This window comes from Erinaceus europaeus, chromosome X (assembly GCF_950295315.1).
Source record: "Erinaceus europaeus chromosome X, mEriEur2.1, whole genome shotgun sequence".
NCBI classification, from domain to species: Eukaryota; Metazoa; Chordata; class Mammalia; order Eulipotyphla; family Erinaceidae; genus Erinaceus; species Erinaceus europaeus.
In genome coordinates, this window is record NC_080185.1 from 63772770 (window position 1) to 63791861 (window position 19092).

General features: G+C 39.5%; 1 protein-coding gene across 1 annotated transcript; it reads left to right on the forward strand.

Annotated features, from left to right (window-relative positions):
* The first annotated feature begins 4242 nt into the window (after nt 1-4242).
* Nucleotides 4243-18393, forward strand: XKRX (XK related X-linked). Its single transcript, XM_007537511.3, has 3 exons — nt 4243-5667; nt 10502-10770; nt 16780-18393. The coding sequence occupies exons 1-3, from the start codon at nt 5333-5335 to the stop codon at nt 17523-17525; spliced, it is 1350 nt and encodes a 449-aa protein (XP_007537573.1). The 5' UTR covers nt 4243-5332; the 3' UTR covers nt 17526-18393.
* The last annotated feature ends 699 nt before the right edge of the window (nt 18394-19092 follow it).

Genomic DNA, 19092 nt, shown 5'->3' on the forward strand with positions numbered 1-19092 from the left:
CATCCCCTCCCTTGATAGCTTTTCTATTCTTTTTAAAAAATATTTATTTATTTATTCCCTTTTGTTGCCCTTATTGTTTTATTGTTGTAGTTATTATTGATGTCATTATTGTTGTATAGGACAGAGAGAAATCGAGAGGAGGGGAAGACAGAGCGGGAGAGAGAAAGATAGACACCTGCAGGCCTGCTCCACCGCCTGTGAAGCAACTCCCCTGCAGGTGGGGAGCCGGGGGCTCGAACTGGAATCCTTTCCTATTCATTAACCCTCTGGGAGTATGGGCCTAAAGTCATTATGGGATGCAGAAGGTGGAAGGTCTGACTTCTGTAATTGCTTCCCCGCTGAACATGGGCATTGACAGGTCGATCCATACTCCTAGCCTGCTTCTCTCTTTCCCTAGTGAGGCAGGGCTCTGGTGAATCGGAGTTCCAGGGCACATTGGTGGGGTTTTCTGTCCAGGGAAGAAGTCTGGTTGTCATCATGCTAGCATCTGGAACCTGGTGGCTGAAAAGAGAGTTAACATATAAAGCCAAACAAATTGTTGACTAATCATGAACTTAAAGGCTGGAATAGTGCAGAAGAAGAGTTGGGAGGTCCCTCATTTTGTAGATAGCTAGTAGGTATATCTTCGTTATATTTTAAAGGGCCTGTGGCTATACTAGGCTTTTTGTTTGTTTGTTTGTTTTCTCTGAGCCTGAAATATGATATGCAGGTGGGTTCAAGTTATTGTCTGGGGAGATGATATCACGGCTGGAAAAAGGACCAAAAAGCTGTATCAGGGAAGAGAGTAGCTCCCAAATATGGGAAAAGTATATAAATATCAGTAACTGTAAACCCCATCAATTTGATGTGATCTGGGGTTCATATTCAGATTAAGAGCCTATGTGACCTCTGCATACCTGTAGATCTCAGCTCACATTCTGTGGTCATAAGTAGGAACTTTCCAAGTTGCCCCAATATCAGGACCCATCTTCCTCAGGTGTAGCATAGAGTACACTGCTCAGCCTCCCTTCAGAGGATGGAACATTCTCTACTGTTGTTGATCTGAGCCTAGACTTCTAACAGATCCCTCTCTCCACTGTCACTGATTATCTCCATCAGGAATAACATAGTGGACCCCTTTTTGGGCCTCTACAGAACCTTTCCCTCTGTGGGTCAACAGTGGTAGGGACTGCCCTATTCTCCCAAGGGAGGTTGGGTCAACATACTCTGTCACTTGGGGAATACTGGTCCTGCAATGAGTGCAGCCTAGAATGTTCCCATCTATGACCACAGAATGTGAGTTCAGACCTACAGGGATGCAGAGGTTACACAGTTTCCTGTGCTGAATATGGGTCCCAGATCAAACTGATGAGGTTTCCAGTTACTGATATTTATATACTTTTCCCATATTTGGGAGCTTCTCTCTGCCCTGATCTAGCTTTCTAGTTCTGTTTCCAACGCTGATACCACCTTCCCAGCCAATGCGTTTAGCCTGCTTGCATGCTAGCTCTCTGGCTCAGGTAAAAACTAGTAAAGTCATGGGAGGGGGTGGGTTAAGGAGATTGGGTGGTGGGAATTGTGTGGAGTTGTACCCCTCCTACCTTATGGTTTTGTTCGTTAATCCTTTCTTAAATAAAAAATTAAAAAAAAAACTAGTAAAGTCATGGGCCCCTTGGAATATACCTAAAATAGACCTACTAACCTTTTCCAGAATGGAAACACCAAATCTCATTTGTTATATTCTTGTCTTTAGGTTCCAGATTATTAAACACTTTGTTCTTCTTTATATCTTAATGCTTTTTCAGACACCAAGTTACAGCTGCTACTATTACACCAACATGACTTCCCTGGGCAGAAAACATCACGAATGTACCCTGGAACCCCACCTCTCCAAAGCCCTGCCACACTAGGGAAAGATAGAAACTGTCTGTGAGTATGGATTTACCTGCCAAGGCCCATGTTCAGTGGAGAAGCAATTACAGAAGCTAGACCTTCCATCTTCTGCACCCCATAATGATTCTGGGTTCATACTACCAGAAAGATAAAGAATAGGAAAGCTTCCAGTGGAGAGGGTGGGATATGGAATGCTGTTGGTGGGAAATGTGTGGAATTTTACCCCTCTTATTCTATGGTTTTGTCAATATTTTCAATTTTTCATTTTATAAATAAATTTAATTTAATTTTAAAAAGGAGCCAGAAAGTAGGAATAGAGCAGGTGAGAATAGGGTTTTGGAGGGTGGTAAGAAGCTAGGAATTCTATTTTAGGTGTGTTCCTAGGGACCCTTGACTTTAGTAAATTTTGCCTAAGCTTGATAGTTAACACAGAGGTGGGCTAAAAATATAGTCTGGGAAGATGTAGTCAAAGTTGAGAATAGAACTAGAAAGCTGGATTAAGGCAGAGTATCTCCCAAACTTGAAGAAATATATAAATACAATTAACTTTTTACCATATCAATCTGACCCAGGGGCCAGGCATATTCATATTTAGTGCAGGAGCCTATATAACCTCCAACTGCTGTCAGTCTTAACTTGCAGTCCATGGTCACATCTGGGAACATTCTAGACTGCACTCATTTCAGGACCAGTCTTCCTCCAGTGGTAAAGTAAGCTGGGACAGACCCTACCATTGCTGCTTTTTGGAAAGTGGGACAGCCTCCTTTTGGAAAGTGGGACAGACCCTACCATTGCTGCTTTGTAGTGAGGGCTTACTATCACATTCCTGATGTAAGTTACCAGTGATGGTGGTGAAAGGTGTCTGTTAGAGTTCTAGACCCAATGTATCTATGGGGGAATCATAGGATACCCTGACTTGGGCCCCAGGTGATGGTGTGGTCTGGTAGTGACTAAAGAGGCCATCATTAAGTGAGCCAGTCTTGTCCTTTGTAGTCCTAGAAGAAGAACATTTTAAGAGAGCGAGAGAGAGAGAGAGACCTACATCCTTTTTTGCTTTAGTTTTGCTGGTAAGGATGAGCAATTCATCCCATCCCAGCAAAGTAGGATGAGTTTGTCACACTATTTGAGACCCACCTTGAAACTGAGTATCTAAAGTAGCCCCATGAAGTTCTGCACCATGTGGTGCTGCTGAAGTACATTATGTTACTTGGAAAGTCCCAATCAACCAACTAGCCAACCACCCACCAACCAAACAACCAACCAACCAATGGTATGCAGCAAGTGTTCTCAGATAAAGTTGACCTCCCTTGTGAAACAGAAAAGAGGAAGAATCAGACTGCTGACCCAGTCACTAGCACAGGTGCAGACCAAGATGGAACTGCTTCAAAGGCAACAACCTTTAGATGTTGATCTAGCTCTGAATCCACCCTTGAGGAGGGAGGTGGCAATTGCAAAAACCTTAACAACCAGCACAAGAACAAGTCAAGTCTTTTTCCAAGCCTTCACTTTGGTGGCTTATACTTGGCTGCTCCAAATATAGATTCCTTTTCACTAAATTCCAGCAGCAGAAGGAGATTAGCACAGGCTCTGTTTTATTTATATTACTATCAGGAGGCAGATGTTTTTGTTTGCTCTGAGGTTTAGAATTATGCAAATTAACACTTGAAAACAAATTCTCAGTGAGGTGGGGGAGGATTGCTTGTAAGAATCTAGGCAAATCTCAGAGCTATATAGGATAGAGAAAGGGAAAGATAGACACCTAAAGAACTACTTCACCACTCATGAAGTGGACTCCCTGCAGGTGGGGAGGGGGACAGAGGGAACCTAGGTCCTTGTCATTGGTAAAATGTGCACTTAATTAGGTATGCCACTGTCAGGCCCCCATGCATAGTTTGTTTGTTTTCTAATTTTATTCCTAACGGTTCACTCAGCTCCACGGCAGTCTATTTAAAACTTGGCGTTCTTCAGAACTCTCCAATGAAACACCTGAAAGTCCATCCTAAAGTCCTTAGTGGGGTCTCATTTACAGGTGGAGAAATCAAGGCATATATGCTTTCAGTGTCCATGGGCAGACAGTGAGTCTTGACTACCCCCGCCCCCACCCCCCATACACACACCCTAAGTTTTCAGACTTTCCCTCTGGTACCTACAACTGTATCTAGTAAAGAAACTGGGGCTCAATTCCCTCCCGTCACCCCTCACCCCTTCCCCACTCACCTGCCTCCACTGTCATTGTTATCTGGAGGACAATAGGACCTAGCCATATTCAACCCTGAGGCTGACACCTGCCTGCCTGCCTGCCTGCCTGCTGGCTGTGTGGGTTGAGCAAGTGTGAGAAAGATCTAGTTGGGAGCACGAGGCAGGAGTGGGCGTCTGCGGTTCTTGGGGAAAAAGGAAAGCTGCACCCTCCCTCGGGGTCCAGTGGCTGAGGTGTCAAGTGCTTCTGAAGACGCACTCACTCTCCTTTGTTTTGGTGGCGCTTCTGGATTCCAAGCATCCTTTGGCCACTGCTTGCAAAGCTCAGGTGTTAGTGTCTCCAGTTGTCCCTCCCACTTCACCCGCCTCCGCCTGCCTGGCGTCTCTGGGCCCAGCGCCGCAGATCTCTCAGAGCTGGAGCTGCGGACCAGGCAGGAGCCCAGCAGCAGAAGGCGGCACCCAAGAGTCTGGCGACATTTGCCCCTCTGGCTGGACACTCTGCAGGTCGTGCTTCTCACTAGCAAAGTTTCTTAGTGGAAAAGAAGCCCCTTTACTTTTTTCTTGATCCTGTAGCGTGGCGCCCTCTCTCTGAAGGCTGCTTTCGGGAACTTGGCTGTGGCATTGCTTCAATGCTGGGTCTGGCTGATTTAGGCGGCGAAGTTTGAGGGGATCCGAGTAGCAACCCGGAGCCTCCCCACCCCCCGCCGCCCCCTCCGGCTCAGCGCCTGTCCGTTTGGGCGAGCTAATAACTACAGCCTAACATTACCGAAGTGGAACCAAGAATCCACGTGGGCACAGCAAAGTATGCGCCCCCTCTTTTGCTCTGGCTCTGTCAGTTGGTTCTCCAGTGATTTGACAGGACCTAGCCCTCAGGACTTGTAGCCAGGAAGTGCTGAGTGTCAGCATCTAGATAGAGTGGCTACCCTATAGCCTGGTCTTTGAAAAGGAAAGACACCACGGACACAGCTGTTCCTGTGGCTCTTCACGCGCCAGGAATTGGAGTCCAGGCCGGATGCTTGTTTTTGCCTTATTCAGGTTTCACAGCACTTGTGCTGAATGCAGTCCTGGGTTAATCCAGAGTTTGCTACTGGGCTACTGACCCTGACTCCGACAATATCACTAGAGAATACAAGTTTGCAGCTCCATCCGTCTTCATTCTGGAATCGGACTTGGCATCTCTTCACGAACACTTGGACTACAGTAGCTACGGGATTCTTGTCAGGGGCGAGGGTGGGGAGGAGTGGTGCACTGACGTACCTCAACAATGGACCGAGTTTATGAAATTCCCGAGGAGCCAAATGTGAATCCCATTTCATCTCTGGGGGAAGATGTCATCCGTGGGTCCAACCCCCGATTTACCTTCCCATTCAGCATCCTCTTTTCCACCTTTTTGTACTGTGGGGAGGCTATATCTGCTTTGTACATGGTTAGAATCTACCGCAAGAATAGTGAAACCTACTGGATGACATACACTCTTTCCTTCTTTATGTTTTCATCTATTATGATCCAGTTGACCCTCATTTTTGTTCACAGAGATCTGGCCAAAGACAAGCCTCTGTCATTATTTATGCATCTAATCCTCTTGGGACCTGTTATCAGGTGAGTAACTTTTTAATCTCTTTCCTTTCCCTTCCCCATCTCTATGGTTTTTTTTTTTTTCATATAAAGATGAAACTGACTTCTAGAAGACTCACACTGTGCCTGTATACTAACTGATTCTTTCATTCCCTTCCACTCATGGCTCTTCTGCCTATCTTCCCCCCAAATATCTCAAATTTTGAGTGCCACAATACATGTAACATTTACCTATGTTCCACAACTATGTGTTGTACAACTGATATGATGTTTGCTATCTGGTTTTGGGTTGTGAAGTTTGTTATGGGACCAAGTCGTATGGTGCACTGAGGCCATAGCTTTAGCGGATATTATATGTTTCCTTGCACCTCTCTGCAATGAATGCACATGTTGGGGGGGGAGGAATATAGTCCAGCTCTCTGTGAATTCTGTAGCACAGTGTCATAGTAATGAAGTGTTTCCACTCAGACTGCCTTGATGTGATGAGAATATGCCTTATCCTAGGGAGAAAGGCATCTGTGTCAGCAGTCACATCTGGATACTGTGGGCTGTTCAAGGTAGGAAGATGTTGCAAAACTTATGAAGTCAGGAAGAAGGAATGGACAAAGCTTGCATTGATTACGAGAGGCAGAAACCTGCAGTCAGCTGAGGAATATGGGTCAGAGTGTTGATGTGATTGCAATGGGATGCTGTTTCACTCTTAGAGAACTAAACACAGTCTAAAGCTGATTAAGAATAGAATTCTCCCCATGAAATTTTTTATGAATATATATTAGATTCAATTAGAGAAGATATGGATTATTGATGGCCTGGAACTCAAAAGACCTGGCTCCTCTCCTTCTGTCATTTACTCATTGCCTGGCCTTGGTGAAACTTCTTTTTTTCTCTCTCAATCTCTCTCTTTCTCTCTTTCTCCCCCCTAGTTCCTCCCCCTCCCTTTCTCTCCCTTCTTCTCTGCCCTTCCCTCCCTCTTTCTGAGATAGACAGAGTTAGAGTATGTGTGCCAGGACCTTGCACATGCATGCTTCAGTTGCTCTTGCCCCTTTTTTTATTAGTGTTTTAATATTGACTTACACAATTCTGAGATAACATGGGTATAATTCCACACTTCTCCCACCTCCAGAGTTCTATATCCCTATTCTTTCCATTGGAAACTGCAGCGGTTCTCTCAAGGTCAAAGAAATGGGTTGACTATTATAACTATATATACACCCATTTCTTTCCTGCAGTCCTGCCTTCTTTTCCTTTCTAAGTCACACATACACCTCTTACTATTTCTGAATGTTCTTCCTTTATACCTCCTTTCTCTCTGGGTCCTGACAGAATTGGGTTCCAGAGCCCTCTAGTCACCTTTCCTTAACATTTCTACCCCTCTGGGAGTATGGACCAAAATTCTTAATAGGGTGCAGAAGATAGGAGTTCTGACTTCTGTAATTGTACATACCCCCATACCCCCATAGATACCCCCATACCCCCAGCTTGTTTTATCTTTCTCTAGTGAGGTAGGGCTATGGGGAGGTGAGGTTCTGGGACACACACATTGGTGAGGTTGTCTGACTGGGCCATTTTTAATTGAGACAGAAAGAAGAGGAGATAGCACGGCACTGGAGAATTCTCTTGCTATAGTAATCCTCTCTGGTGCTAGGGTTCAGCATGACTATCATCAGTGAGCTACCTTTCTAACCCTTTGGTGAAATTGCTGAAGATGTCTTAGGCCTCAGTTCCTTAATCTGTAAAATAAGTGAGTTGAGTTAGATCATGAATCTCAAACTCAACAATTTTTAGACGCTTTTTAGGATTCCATATAGAATATCATGTTTTCAAAAATTTGGCAGGAAATTAAAATACTGTAAGGTCCAAACTACATCTGTTGGCCAGATTTTAATCATCTAGATGCAGTCTCTTAAAAATTGTTAGTGATTTACAAGATTATAAGATAACAGAGGTATAGTTAGACACCACTCCCACCACCACCTATATGCAACCTTGAGAAGAGGATATCTAAGATCCTTCCGGTTCTTTATTTTTTATTATTTATTTTCATTTTTGTTGCCCTTGTTGTTTTTTATTGTCATTGTAGTTATTATTGTTGCTGTTGTTGGTGTCAATGTTGTTGGATAGAACAGAGAAAAATGGAGAGAGGAGGGGAAGACAGAGAGGGGGAGAGAAAGATAGACACCTGCAGACCTGCTTCCCCACCTGTGAAGCGACTCCCCTGCAGGTGGGGAGGCAGGGCTCCAACTGGGATCCTTATCCTGGTCCTTGCGCTTTGCGCCACCTGTGTTTAACCCACTGCGGTACGGCCAACCCCCAGACCCTTCTAGTTCTTTTTTTTTTTTTTTCCCTTCTAGTTCTTAATCTTTGAAATTCAACTATGACAGTTTAGAGTCAAGTCATTTAGAGATGTCTCTAGAGGAGTAATGGAACCATTTTTCCTCTATTTTAAAATGTGAAGTGCAGTTTACTATTGAACATTGCAAGTTTGAACTACTGTGGTCTACTTATACTGGAACTTTTAAAATTCTCAGCTTCTTCATTGGACTTAACCAACTGAACTGTGGGTTGAATGAAATCTTAGATGTAGACTAGCACATATGGGGGGCCAACTATAATTTTTACTCAGACTTTCCACTTCTGGAGGACAGATTGGAAGGGGGCTGGATGTGGGTGACCCTACATCCCACTAATCAACATCAACTTGATTAACCCCCATTAATCACAGGTTAATTGTATTGTGTAAACATGTCACTCTCAAAATGCAAATTTCAGGACTCTCCCAGTTTCCAGTTTTAACTTCCCTGTATGCTTTATAGTTTCCAAGTCATCTTGATTTAGAGCCTCCAGATGAAATATTGAGTACTATGTTATATTTCTAGTAATTTAGCTTCTACTGTAAATGACTAGGAAAACTTCATGTTATTTTGATTATGTTTATTGATGTTTTCACAATTCTTTACAGTAGCTAAATTACTAAATTTAAATTACTAAGTTCTTTACAGAAGCTAAATTACTAAATATTTAGGTAGGCAGGATCTTTTTTATTATATTTTTTGTCAAGCTATTTTTATTTGTGCTTAATAAGGGTTTGCAAGACTGTCAGATTATAGGGTATAGTTTCATACCACACCCACCACCAATGATAACCTCCCAATGATAACCACCATAGTTCTCATAAATCTTAGAGACAGTTTGTTTACTTCTGGATTGTTGTTTTGCAACTTCATTTGTTCCCTAGATTCCATGTATGAGTGAAACCATCCAGTAGTTGTCTTTCACCTTTTTACTTATTCTGCTAAACATAATCACCTCCAGTTCTGTCCATTTTGTTCCAAAGGACACAATGCCATCTTTCTTGATTGCAGAGTAGTATTTCATGGAGTATACATCCTGTAACTTCTTTATCCAGTGATCTGCCAATGGGTATTTAGGCTGCTTCTGGATATTGTGAATAGTGCAGCTATGAATTTGTGTTTTCATGTTCTTTGAATAAATGTTAAGTGTTGTATTGCTGGAACATAAGACATTTCCATTTTTAAGGACTATCCATACAGTTTTCCAAATTCCTATCAACAGAGTAATAGAGTCCTTTTTTTTCCTCTACAACCTCCCCAACACTTGTCATTTCCTGTTTTGTTGATGTAGGCCATTTTCACCAGTGTGAGCTAGAACTCCGTGGAGTTTTAATTTAGGTAGATAGCAACTTGATTAGTGCTGTGTACCTACATAGGTATTTGGAGGATCTGGCTTTCTAACATGAAATGAAAACATACTTTTGTCAATGAAAATGAACTTTAATTTACTGAAGTTTACAATGATGGCAAACACACTTACATAAACCAGTAAACAGCATTAAGAATAGAAACATAAGCATAATGTTTCATGTCATCACCCCCTCCAATATTTTATTCAGCGATAGCATTGATGAGTTTGGGTTAAAAATCTAAAACATCTTATTAGAAAAGTACTTACACACTATTCCTAAATAGAAAGAGAATGTCTTTTCCTTTTCTCTTCAGTCCTTACATTAATCTGTCTGGGGTTTTAAAGTTCATTTCTAGAAAGTGGATGTTTCAAATTACACTGTCACATAAGGGCACTAATTTCGGGGGTGTTTCATAGAGAATGACACATCAGTCTTATTATCCAAGACATAGAGAACATTAAAATCTCTGATTTTGACTTTGATCTATTTTTCTGTAAAATTGTATTGCTGTTATTCTCTTTTCTCATCATTTCTCACTGTGCGTTGTTTGCTTCCTTTACACTCTTTGATTTACTCAGCAAATATTTTAGCAAATACTTACTATGTGATAAAGCAGTGGGCAAGATAAATCTAGTTGTTATCCACAGTCTATCCAGGTCATCATCATACTCACCACAGATATATATATATATATATATATATATATATATATATATATATATATATATTCAGTTCAAAGTACCATACCATGAGGCAGAAAACTGAAAAAAAGAATACTTTACCTCAGGAATTGCATGGATTGTGAAGACCAGGACCTTTTGGAGTGTTCATCATCCCCTCTCAACACACTATTTGTTTTAGTATCTTTGTGTTTGAAATACCTTTCTACCATAGGTCTGCTTTCAAGGACACAAATTCAGAACCTTAAATCCTATAAGAAACAGTTCTGAAATGATTTCCTTAGGCCAGTCACTTTATAAGCAAATATGGATTTAGATTCAAGTAACTTGTAAAAAACATTGCCCTTTCGTTCACGAGACATGGGTAGGACAGAATTAGCACAATTTACCATAGTCTTCCAGAGTCATGTATCCCCTTACTATAGCCTATATTCTCAGGACAGTGTTAAGTTCTGGTGATGCTTTACTTCTGCAGATGTTTGGAGGCCATGATTAAGTACCTTACACTGTGGAAGAAAGAGGGGCAAGAGGAGCCCTATGTGAGCCTCACCCGAAAGAAGATGCTAATAAATGGCGAGGAGGTGCTGATAGAATGGGAGGTGGGCCACTCCATCCGGACGTTGGCTATGCACCGCAATGCCTACAAACGTATGTCACAGATCCAAGCCTTCCTGGGCTCTGTGCCCCAGTTGACCTATCAGCTCTATGTGACCCTGATCTCTGCAGAGGTTCCCCTGGGTAGAGGTGAGTGGTCCCAGAAGAGGGGTGGAATCTATTTAAATTAAGGGTCTTAAAAAGCTATAGACTTGAGATGCCCAAATACACTGGTCACTATTTCCATGTGACTATTTAAATTAAAATAAAATAAAATGGGAAATTTACTTCATCAGACATATTAATCACATTTCAAATGCTCAATACTCACATGAGGGTATAGCCTACTATATTGGACAGCACAGGTAGTACACAGAACTTTGCATCATCTCAGAAAATTCTATTGGACAGGATTGGAAAGTAGTCAAAGAACTTTAGGAGACAGACATCTCAGGTCTGCCAGATTACTTGTGTGGAAATAAGCTAATTGAACTGAAAATGCCACTGATAAACCATTTCTGGGCCCACTAAGAGCTGATAATACCAGCAGTCAATACGACATTTTCCTAGCCCAGAGTGTTCTTACTATACTGAGATGTTTGGGGGTTTGTTTGTCCTTATTTTAGTTAGGGATAGACATCTTAAATGAAAGCTTCCCCCAAATTACTAACTGTGAGAAAATATATTCCTAGATCAAAGCTCCTTTTTAAAAATGCCTTTCTTCCTCAAACCTAAATCAGTGTGGGGAATTATAATTACATATATAATTATTCTAAGCATCCTAGTCAGTTCTGATTAACCACATTTGGTTAATCATTTGAAATTAGCTTCATCTGCTTGGGTAGGAGCTAGTACAGCTTTGAACTGTCTCATTATTAGCTAGTGATCCTGTCTCACAAAATCCTATGTCTGTAATAAACCTAAGAAGAAAATTTTTTTATTTTTTTTATTTCTTCAAAAACAATGGTTAATCCAGTTCTGTTGGTTTTGAGACTTTTTCATAGAAATTCAGTTGACAGTAGTTTAAGAAGAAAAACTCTGGAATTGATGGCCTTCCTGAGAGTTTTGAAGGTTAGCAAGTCATCCAACTGACATCTATTTATACATTATAGCAAAAATAATCCATAATCAAATTGATTACTCTATATCTAATCATATATGAACATATAGTTTCCAGAAATATATGCAAAATATTACCTCTGGGAGTATAAATAAGTTAGTAGATTTTCACTTTATGCTCTTCTCTGTGTTTTAATAATTTTGGTTATTATTTTATCATAAAATATAAGTTATGATAAATATTAAAAACTGTACAGAAAAAAGTATGCATTATCTTATTTTCCAGAGGTAAGTTCTGTTTAACTATACAGAATGTAGCCTTCCTGAATTCTTTTTCATATGTGGTTATAAATGCTCATACAACATAAATATACATATATATTTACCATAATGGCTGTATTAGACATATGTTGAGCAATATGTCATTTCCAAAAGTATTAAAATATATATATATATACACTCACATATGTACATATTATGATAAATATATACTATACATATCTCACGAATTGGAGCATTCTTTATTTCCTTAATTGGTCAGATCAGTGCTTGTTTCTAATTTTTCTATGCAAATTTTTTATTTACAAATTATGTTTCAATTAACATCTTTTAAATATCTTTGTACTAGAATGAAATTTCATAGGATGAGTTATTAGCGGTAGAACTGCTAAGTGATATGCATGTTTATCATTTTATTTATAAAGCCAAATGACCCTCCCAAAGTGTAGCATGAGATTATATTTTCATCAACAGTAGATTAATGAACATATTTTTTATTTATTTTATTTTTAAATTTCTTTATTGGGGAATTAATGTTTTACATTCGACAGTAAATGCAATAGTTTGTACATGCATAGCATTTCTCAGTTTTCCATATAAGGATACAACCTCCACTGGATCCTCTGTCATCCTTCTTAGACCTGTATTTGCCCCCACCCACCCACCCCAAAATCTTTTACTCTGGTGTAATATGCCAATTCCAGTTCAGGTTCTACTTGTGTTTTTTTTCTCTTCTGATCTTGTAATGAACTTTTTTTTTTTTGCCTACAGGGTTATCGCTGAGGCTCGGTGCCACTGCTCCTGGAGGCCATTTTTTCCCCTTTGTTGTTTATCGTTGTTATTATTATTGTTGTCTTTGATGTTGGATAGGACAGAGAGAAATCAAGAGAGGAGGGGAAGACAGAGAATGGGAGAGAAAGATAGACACCTGCTTCTCTGCTTGTGAGGCCACCCCCCACTGAAGGTAGGGAGCCGGGGGGCTCAAATCGGTATCATTTTGCCCATCCTTGCGCTTCACGCAGTGCGCACTTAACACGCTGCTACTGCCCAACCACCAATGAACATGTTCTTAAATATTATTTAACTGGGAATGGGGAGACAGCATAATGGTTATGCAAAAGGCTTTCATGCCCGAGACTCCAAGGTTGTCCAAGGTTTAATCCTTAGCACCACTGTATATCAGAGCTAACCAATGCTGACCTCTCTCCTCTTTCTGTGTCTTTCTCATTAAAACAAAATAAATAAAATTTAAAATATATAATTATGAAATAGATGATGATTTTAATAATTTGTGTTTTGAGTGAAGCTGAGTATCTTTTTATATTTGGTGACTGTTTTTTACATTGCTTATTTAGATGTTTTACTTACTTTTTTCTAGTGGGTTGTTTAACATTTTATTATTAATTTGTAGGAGTCATTTTTTTCTTTTAGTGACTCATCATTTCTTTGCTGTGGATAAGTGTATGCCCATATTTCTACAATACATTTTGGGATATAGGAAATGATGGTGATAATGACAGGAGCTAGCAGGTATTATGTATGCCCTGGGTAATTTACATGTAATCATTTTATTTCATCTTCACAACAACCCTATGAGGTAATTATTATCATTACCCCCATTTTACAAATGAGTAAACAGAGAGGTTAAGCAAAAATCTCCAAAGTCCCATAAATAGTAGGTGGCAAAGATTAGGTTGGAATCCAAGGTGTCTGCCTTTGGAGTCCAAGTTTGCAACTATTAACATGCACAAAAAACTGAAAAGCCTTTTCAGGTCTTCACTGATTTCTCCTATTGAAAGTTTCTGGAAATACTATTTTTTAAAAAGTTTTATAAATATAGTTTAGGCCTGGTTTTGCTTCTTTTCACCCATTGTTCTATTTAAACTATAATTTTCCAGAGATGTTTATTTAAAATATATATATATATATCTTTATGAAGAGGAGGGACAGAGAGAGAGACCACACCATATCTCAGTCACCTAGGATCTAACCCAGGGCCTCAGGCATGAAAATTATCACATTACCCACTGACTCACTTCCCTGTCTGCCTATTCATCTGTCATCTCCTCTTCATTTTTGAGTTACTTTTTCCAGTGGAGACTATCTGGGTCAATACAAACTCACTAGCAGTGTTATTATGTTATATGGCATGAGCTTGTTTGTTGGAAGGATAAATGGTATTTATCCAGTTCTTGGGAGCATCCTGGTTTCTTCCTTTTATTATACTTCTATTAATACATGACTTCTAATTTAAAGGGAGCTAACATCACACTTTGGTAGATGTGTATATGAGAGAGAGAGAGAGAGAGAGAGAGAGAGAGAGAAAGAAAGAAAGAAAGAAAGAAAGAAAGAAAGAAAAAGAGAGAAACAGATTTCAGATCATTGCTCAGCTCTGGCTTATGGTGCTGTGGTCAGAGCCTCAGGCATGAAAGTTTTCACATAACTATTATGCTTTCTTCCCTGTCCTGTTAAACTCCAGAAATTTCTTTACTTAAACCCTTTTTCTGTTTTTATTGATTTAATAATGACCAACAAGACTGAAAGATAAGAGGGACCCAATTCCAAGCATCAGAGTTCCATATCCCGTCCCCTTCATTGGAAACTTTCCTATTCTTCATCCCTCTGAGAGTATGGTAAACCTGTTTTGTTTTGTTTTTGTTTTTTATAAAAAGGAAACATTGACAAAACCATAGGATAAGAGGGGTACAACTCCACACAGTTCCCACCATTAGAACTCCACATCTCATCCCCTCCCCTGATAGCTTTCTTATTCTTTATCCCTCTGAGAGTATGGACCCAGGATTATTATGGGATACAAACTCTGGTAAAGCTTAAGGAACAGTATATGAGTAACCCTTTATGCTTCATCTAGGTGTACTGATTGTTAACATTTGCTGCACATGCTTTCTTTCTCTCTCTTGGTTAATTGTACGCATATCCCCACAAAGAGCCATTTTTTAAAAAAATTATTTATAAAATGGAAATACTGACAAGACCATAAAATAAGAGGGGTACAATTCCACACAACTTCCACCACCAGAACTCCCTATCCAATCCCTTTCCTTGATAGCTTTCCTATTCTTTATCCCTCTGGGAAGAGAGCCAACTGTCCATTTGTAAATTACAGACATCATGATAACTCACTTCTAGATACATCAGCCTGTGTCTCCTAAGAGCAAGGGCATTATCCTACCAACTTATAAAATTCAAGACATGCAACATCAATCATAAATTATTTAATATACTTACACTCACAATTTCTCCTCCTATGCCCATACATGTGTTCTTACTAAGCTTTTTTTTCTAACTTATTTAGTTGTTGAAAAAAGTCATGATGCATTTATCTATGCTTTTCTATGCAAAAAAAAATGTGCCTGACTTTTCCCATAACCCAATAGAACTCAAGGAAAGTGAATTGCATTTGGGACTCATGTCTCTTTATTCTGCTTTAATTTACAATCATCCTCTTTGCCTTTTTCTGTCTCACATGACATGACCTTTTCTTTCTCTCTTTCTTCTTTTTAACAACCACTTTACTACAAGTGTAGGGATTTAAAAAGCATTCCAAAGCACTGGAGTAATGAATTCACATTGCTGATGATTAATGCAAGCAACTGTAAAATATCTTTGTGAATTGGGAAACTGGATTACATAGCTATCTAGTGATTTTTCAAGCTCCTAAGCAGATGAACCATGAACATCTAATTGAAGGTATTTTATGCAGCCTCTCTAAAGTCAGAATACTCATTATGCCACAAACATTTACTGAATATCTAGTATATTTCAGGCAGCAATGAACTGTAAATTCAATAATGAACAAAATAGACTTGGTTCCTTCTGTCCTCATGGATTTTACAGTATACATTTTGGCATGTGGTAGAAACACACACAAACAAAATCAATTTCCTGAAGAAGAAACATCTATTACCAAAGTTATTCTCTATGAGTCTCCTAGACTGGGTTAATTCAGAGAGGATTCTTTCTGCCATCCTTAACCATGTTTCATCAGCAGCCTGTTTCATGGAATAAATTATGTTTTATGCCTCTATATGTGCTCTCCTTAGGTTGATAATATTCTATTGCTAGTTCTGAGATATACTTTTTATTTAGTTGTTATTATTATTCAAGTATAACAGTTATGTTCACATGGAAAATTTGGAAAATTGATAAAATGTAAAAATACATTAAAAACTTGTTTAAGTCCTACACAAAATATTTAGTTGATTTTTTCATCTCTTTCTGTACATGCTATTCATTTTCATAGCTGTGTTTATATGTGAATTTTTTATTGGAGGCTTAATGGTTACAGTCAACAGTAAAATATAGTCATTTGTACATGTGTAACATTTCTCAGTTTTCCACTTAACAATTCAACCCCCTCTAGGTCCTCCTCTGTCATTATGTTTCAGGCCCTGAGCTCTCCACCCCACCCAAAAACCTTTTACTTTGGTGCAATACACTAGTGAATTCTTTTTTGTCATCACTAGGGCTTTACCACTCAAGACAGACTTTGTTCATTTGAACAAAGTTTTTTGTTTGTTTGTTGTTTTTCTATTTCGAAAAATGGAGACAGAGAGAGGGAAGGAAAGACATCAGAGCACCAAAGCTTTCTCCAGTGTTTTGAGGGCTGATCTCAAACCTGGGTTGCATGCATAGCAAAGCAGATTCACTATCCAAATTATCTATTTTGCTCACCCATGTGAGTTTGTTCTTAACTGAGACTCTTGAATCTTAACTCTCATCTTTCTGGACCTCTGGACCAGAGGATAAACTTCACAACCAATACTGACTGACTGCATATTTTGCCTTTTTTTCTCATAGCTGTGTTAATGATCTTTTCCCTGATATCTGTGACCTATGGAGCTACCCTCTGCAATATGTTGGCTATCCAGATCAAGTATGATGAATACAAGATTCGTCTTGGGCCACTAGAAGTCCTCTGCATCACCATCTGGCGGACATTGGAGATAACTTCCCGCCTCATGATTCTGGTGCTATTCTCAGCCACCTTGAAACTGAAGGCTGTTCCCTTCTTATTGGTCAACTTTCTGATCATCCTCTTTGAGCCTTGGGTTAAGTTCTGGAGGAGTGGTGCCCAGATGCCTAATAACATTGAGAAAAATTTCAGCCGTTTTGGCACCCTGGTAGTACTCATTTCTATAACTGTCCTCTATGCTGGTATCAACTTCTCTTGCTGGTCAGCCTTGCAGTTGAAGTTGGCAGACAGGGACCTTGTTGACAAAGGTCAGAACTGGGGACATATGGGCCTGCACTATTGTGTGAGACTGATAGAGAATGTGATCATGGTCTTGGTTTTTAACTTCTTTGGAGTTAAAGTGTTACTGAATTACTGTCATTCATTGATTGCCTTGCAACTGATTATTGCTTATCTGATTTCTATTGGCTTCATGCTCCTTTTCTTCCAGTACTTGCATCCATTGCGCTCACTTTTTACCCACAATGTAGTGGATTACCTCCACTGTGTCTGCTGCCACCGACACCCTCAAAACAGGATTGAGAATTCACAGCCATCAATAGAAACTGAAGCAAGACAAAACATTGTCTGATTCTATATTCTGGGTATTTGAAGATGTGTTGAGGGTTGCCAAAAGTAACTGTGAAATTAAAGAAGAAGAGGAAGCTCATGGATGAGAATACATCAGAGATGTTTTCTGGTAAGCTTGTCAGAAGAAAGAGCAACACCCAAATATGTTTTTTTTTCATTTGATCAATATTTGTTGCTACATTTGGACACCAGAGTAGGTGCCATATACTCAGAAGGGTCATAAATACCATCTCCCACCTAAGTCAGTTGTCTGCTTTGCAGGACAACTTACCTCCACATTCTTTAGGCTTTCTGTGACCTTCTAACCTTATTTATTTGCTAGAGATATTACTGAGGTTTTCTAGGACTGAGCTGAAAGTTCAGAATTCCACCAGAATATATCCTGATATGAAAGCAAAGAATGTGGCAGTTTGTTAACTAAATCAGTGTGACTTATGAGGAACCTGTAAGTATAAATGTGGCTGGAGTCCTTTAATTCTAGTGAGAAACAGATTAAGAAGGAAAAATACTGCTATTAAAAGAGCTGCTCTCTAAATAAACATATTCTTCATTGGGATTTTGCTAGTGATCATTCATTAAGGACCTCTCTTTTCAGTGACCATTCATAGGCACACTCTGAGGAGAAACAGAGTGCAAGATTCCTTTAGAACATAAGCCAGAAAGATTCTCTTTTTCAGGCACCTATGTGGGCCTCCAGATAGTTCAGTGGAGCGGTTAAATAAAATATCTCACCTGTGCCTCATTATCAGGGATTCTCTCCAATCCAGCTTTTGGCGTTTTACTATTTTATGTGGACCTCAGAGAAGCTGAACTGTAATTGATAGTGTTTGTAACCTATGAAAGAAATAAAAAGTTGCTTGTACCACCTACTGCCTTGAATATTTTTATTTGCTTTTGAGGGGGACAGAGAAGATAATAATATCTGAGCTATCACTTTCATGTTGTACAGAGTTGGGATAGTGGCTAACTCTCCAAAGTAAGAGCAGAGGAAGAAAACTAAATCATATTAAACTGCTGTCAGTACTGATTTTTACATAAAGTATTTTATTGTTCTAATAAGGAACATATGCTTACAAACCCTCTGATCACACCCCCACTGGAAAAAAAATGCAGTTCTCCCTTTTTCATGTATCTCAATTCTTAGATTGCACATCAATAGGGTATTTTGATGGGAATGTCTGGATGCCTCTAAGTGCACATGTTACAATGTTCAAGGACCAGGGTGCAATCTCTGTGTCCCCACCTGCAAGGGGGGAAACTTCACAGATGGTGAAACAGTTCTTTCTATCTCTCCCTCTGTCTATATATAAAGATATAGATATGTATATATATATATATATATATATATATATAGATAGATCCCTTCCCTCACAATGTATGTCCCTATCCAAAATAAATAAAAATAAAATATTTTTAAAAGAAAGAATTGAACCTCCTATGGCAATTGTCGATTGGAGTATTATATCTCAACATTCCCCTAACTGGTGTCTAGCAATCATAGACCATAAAAGTAAGAACTCCTAGTTAGAGAACATCAAGATTCTACAAGGAATTGTAGGCAATCTAAC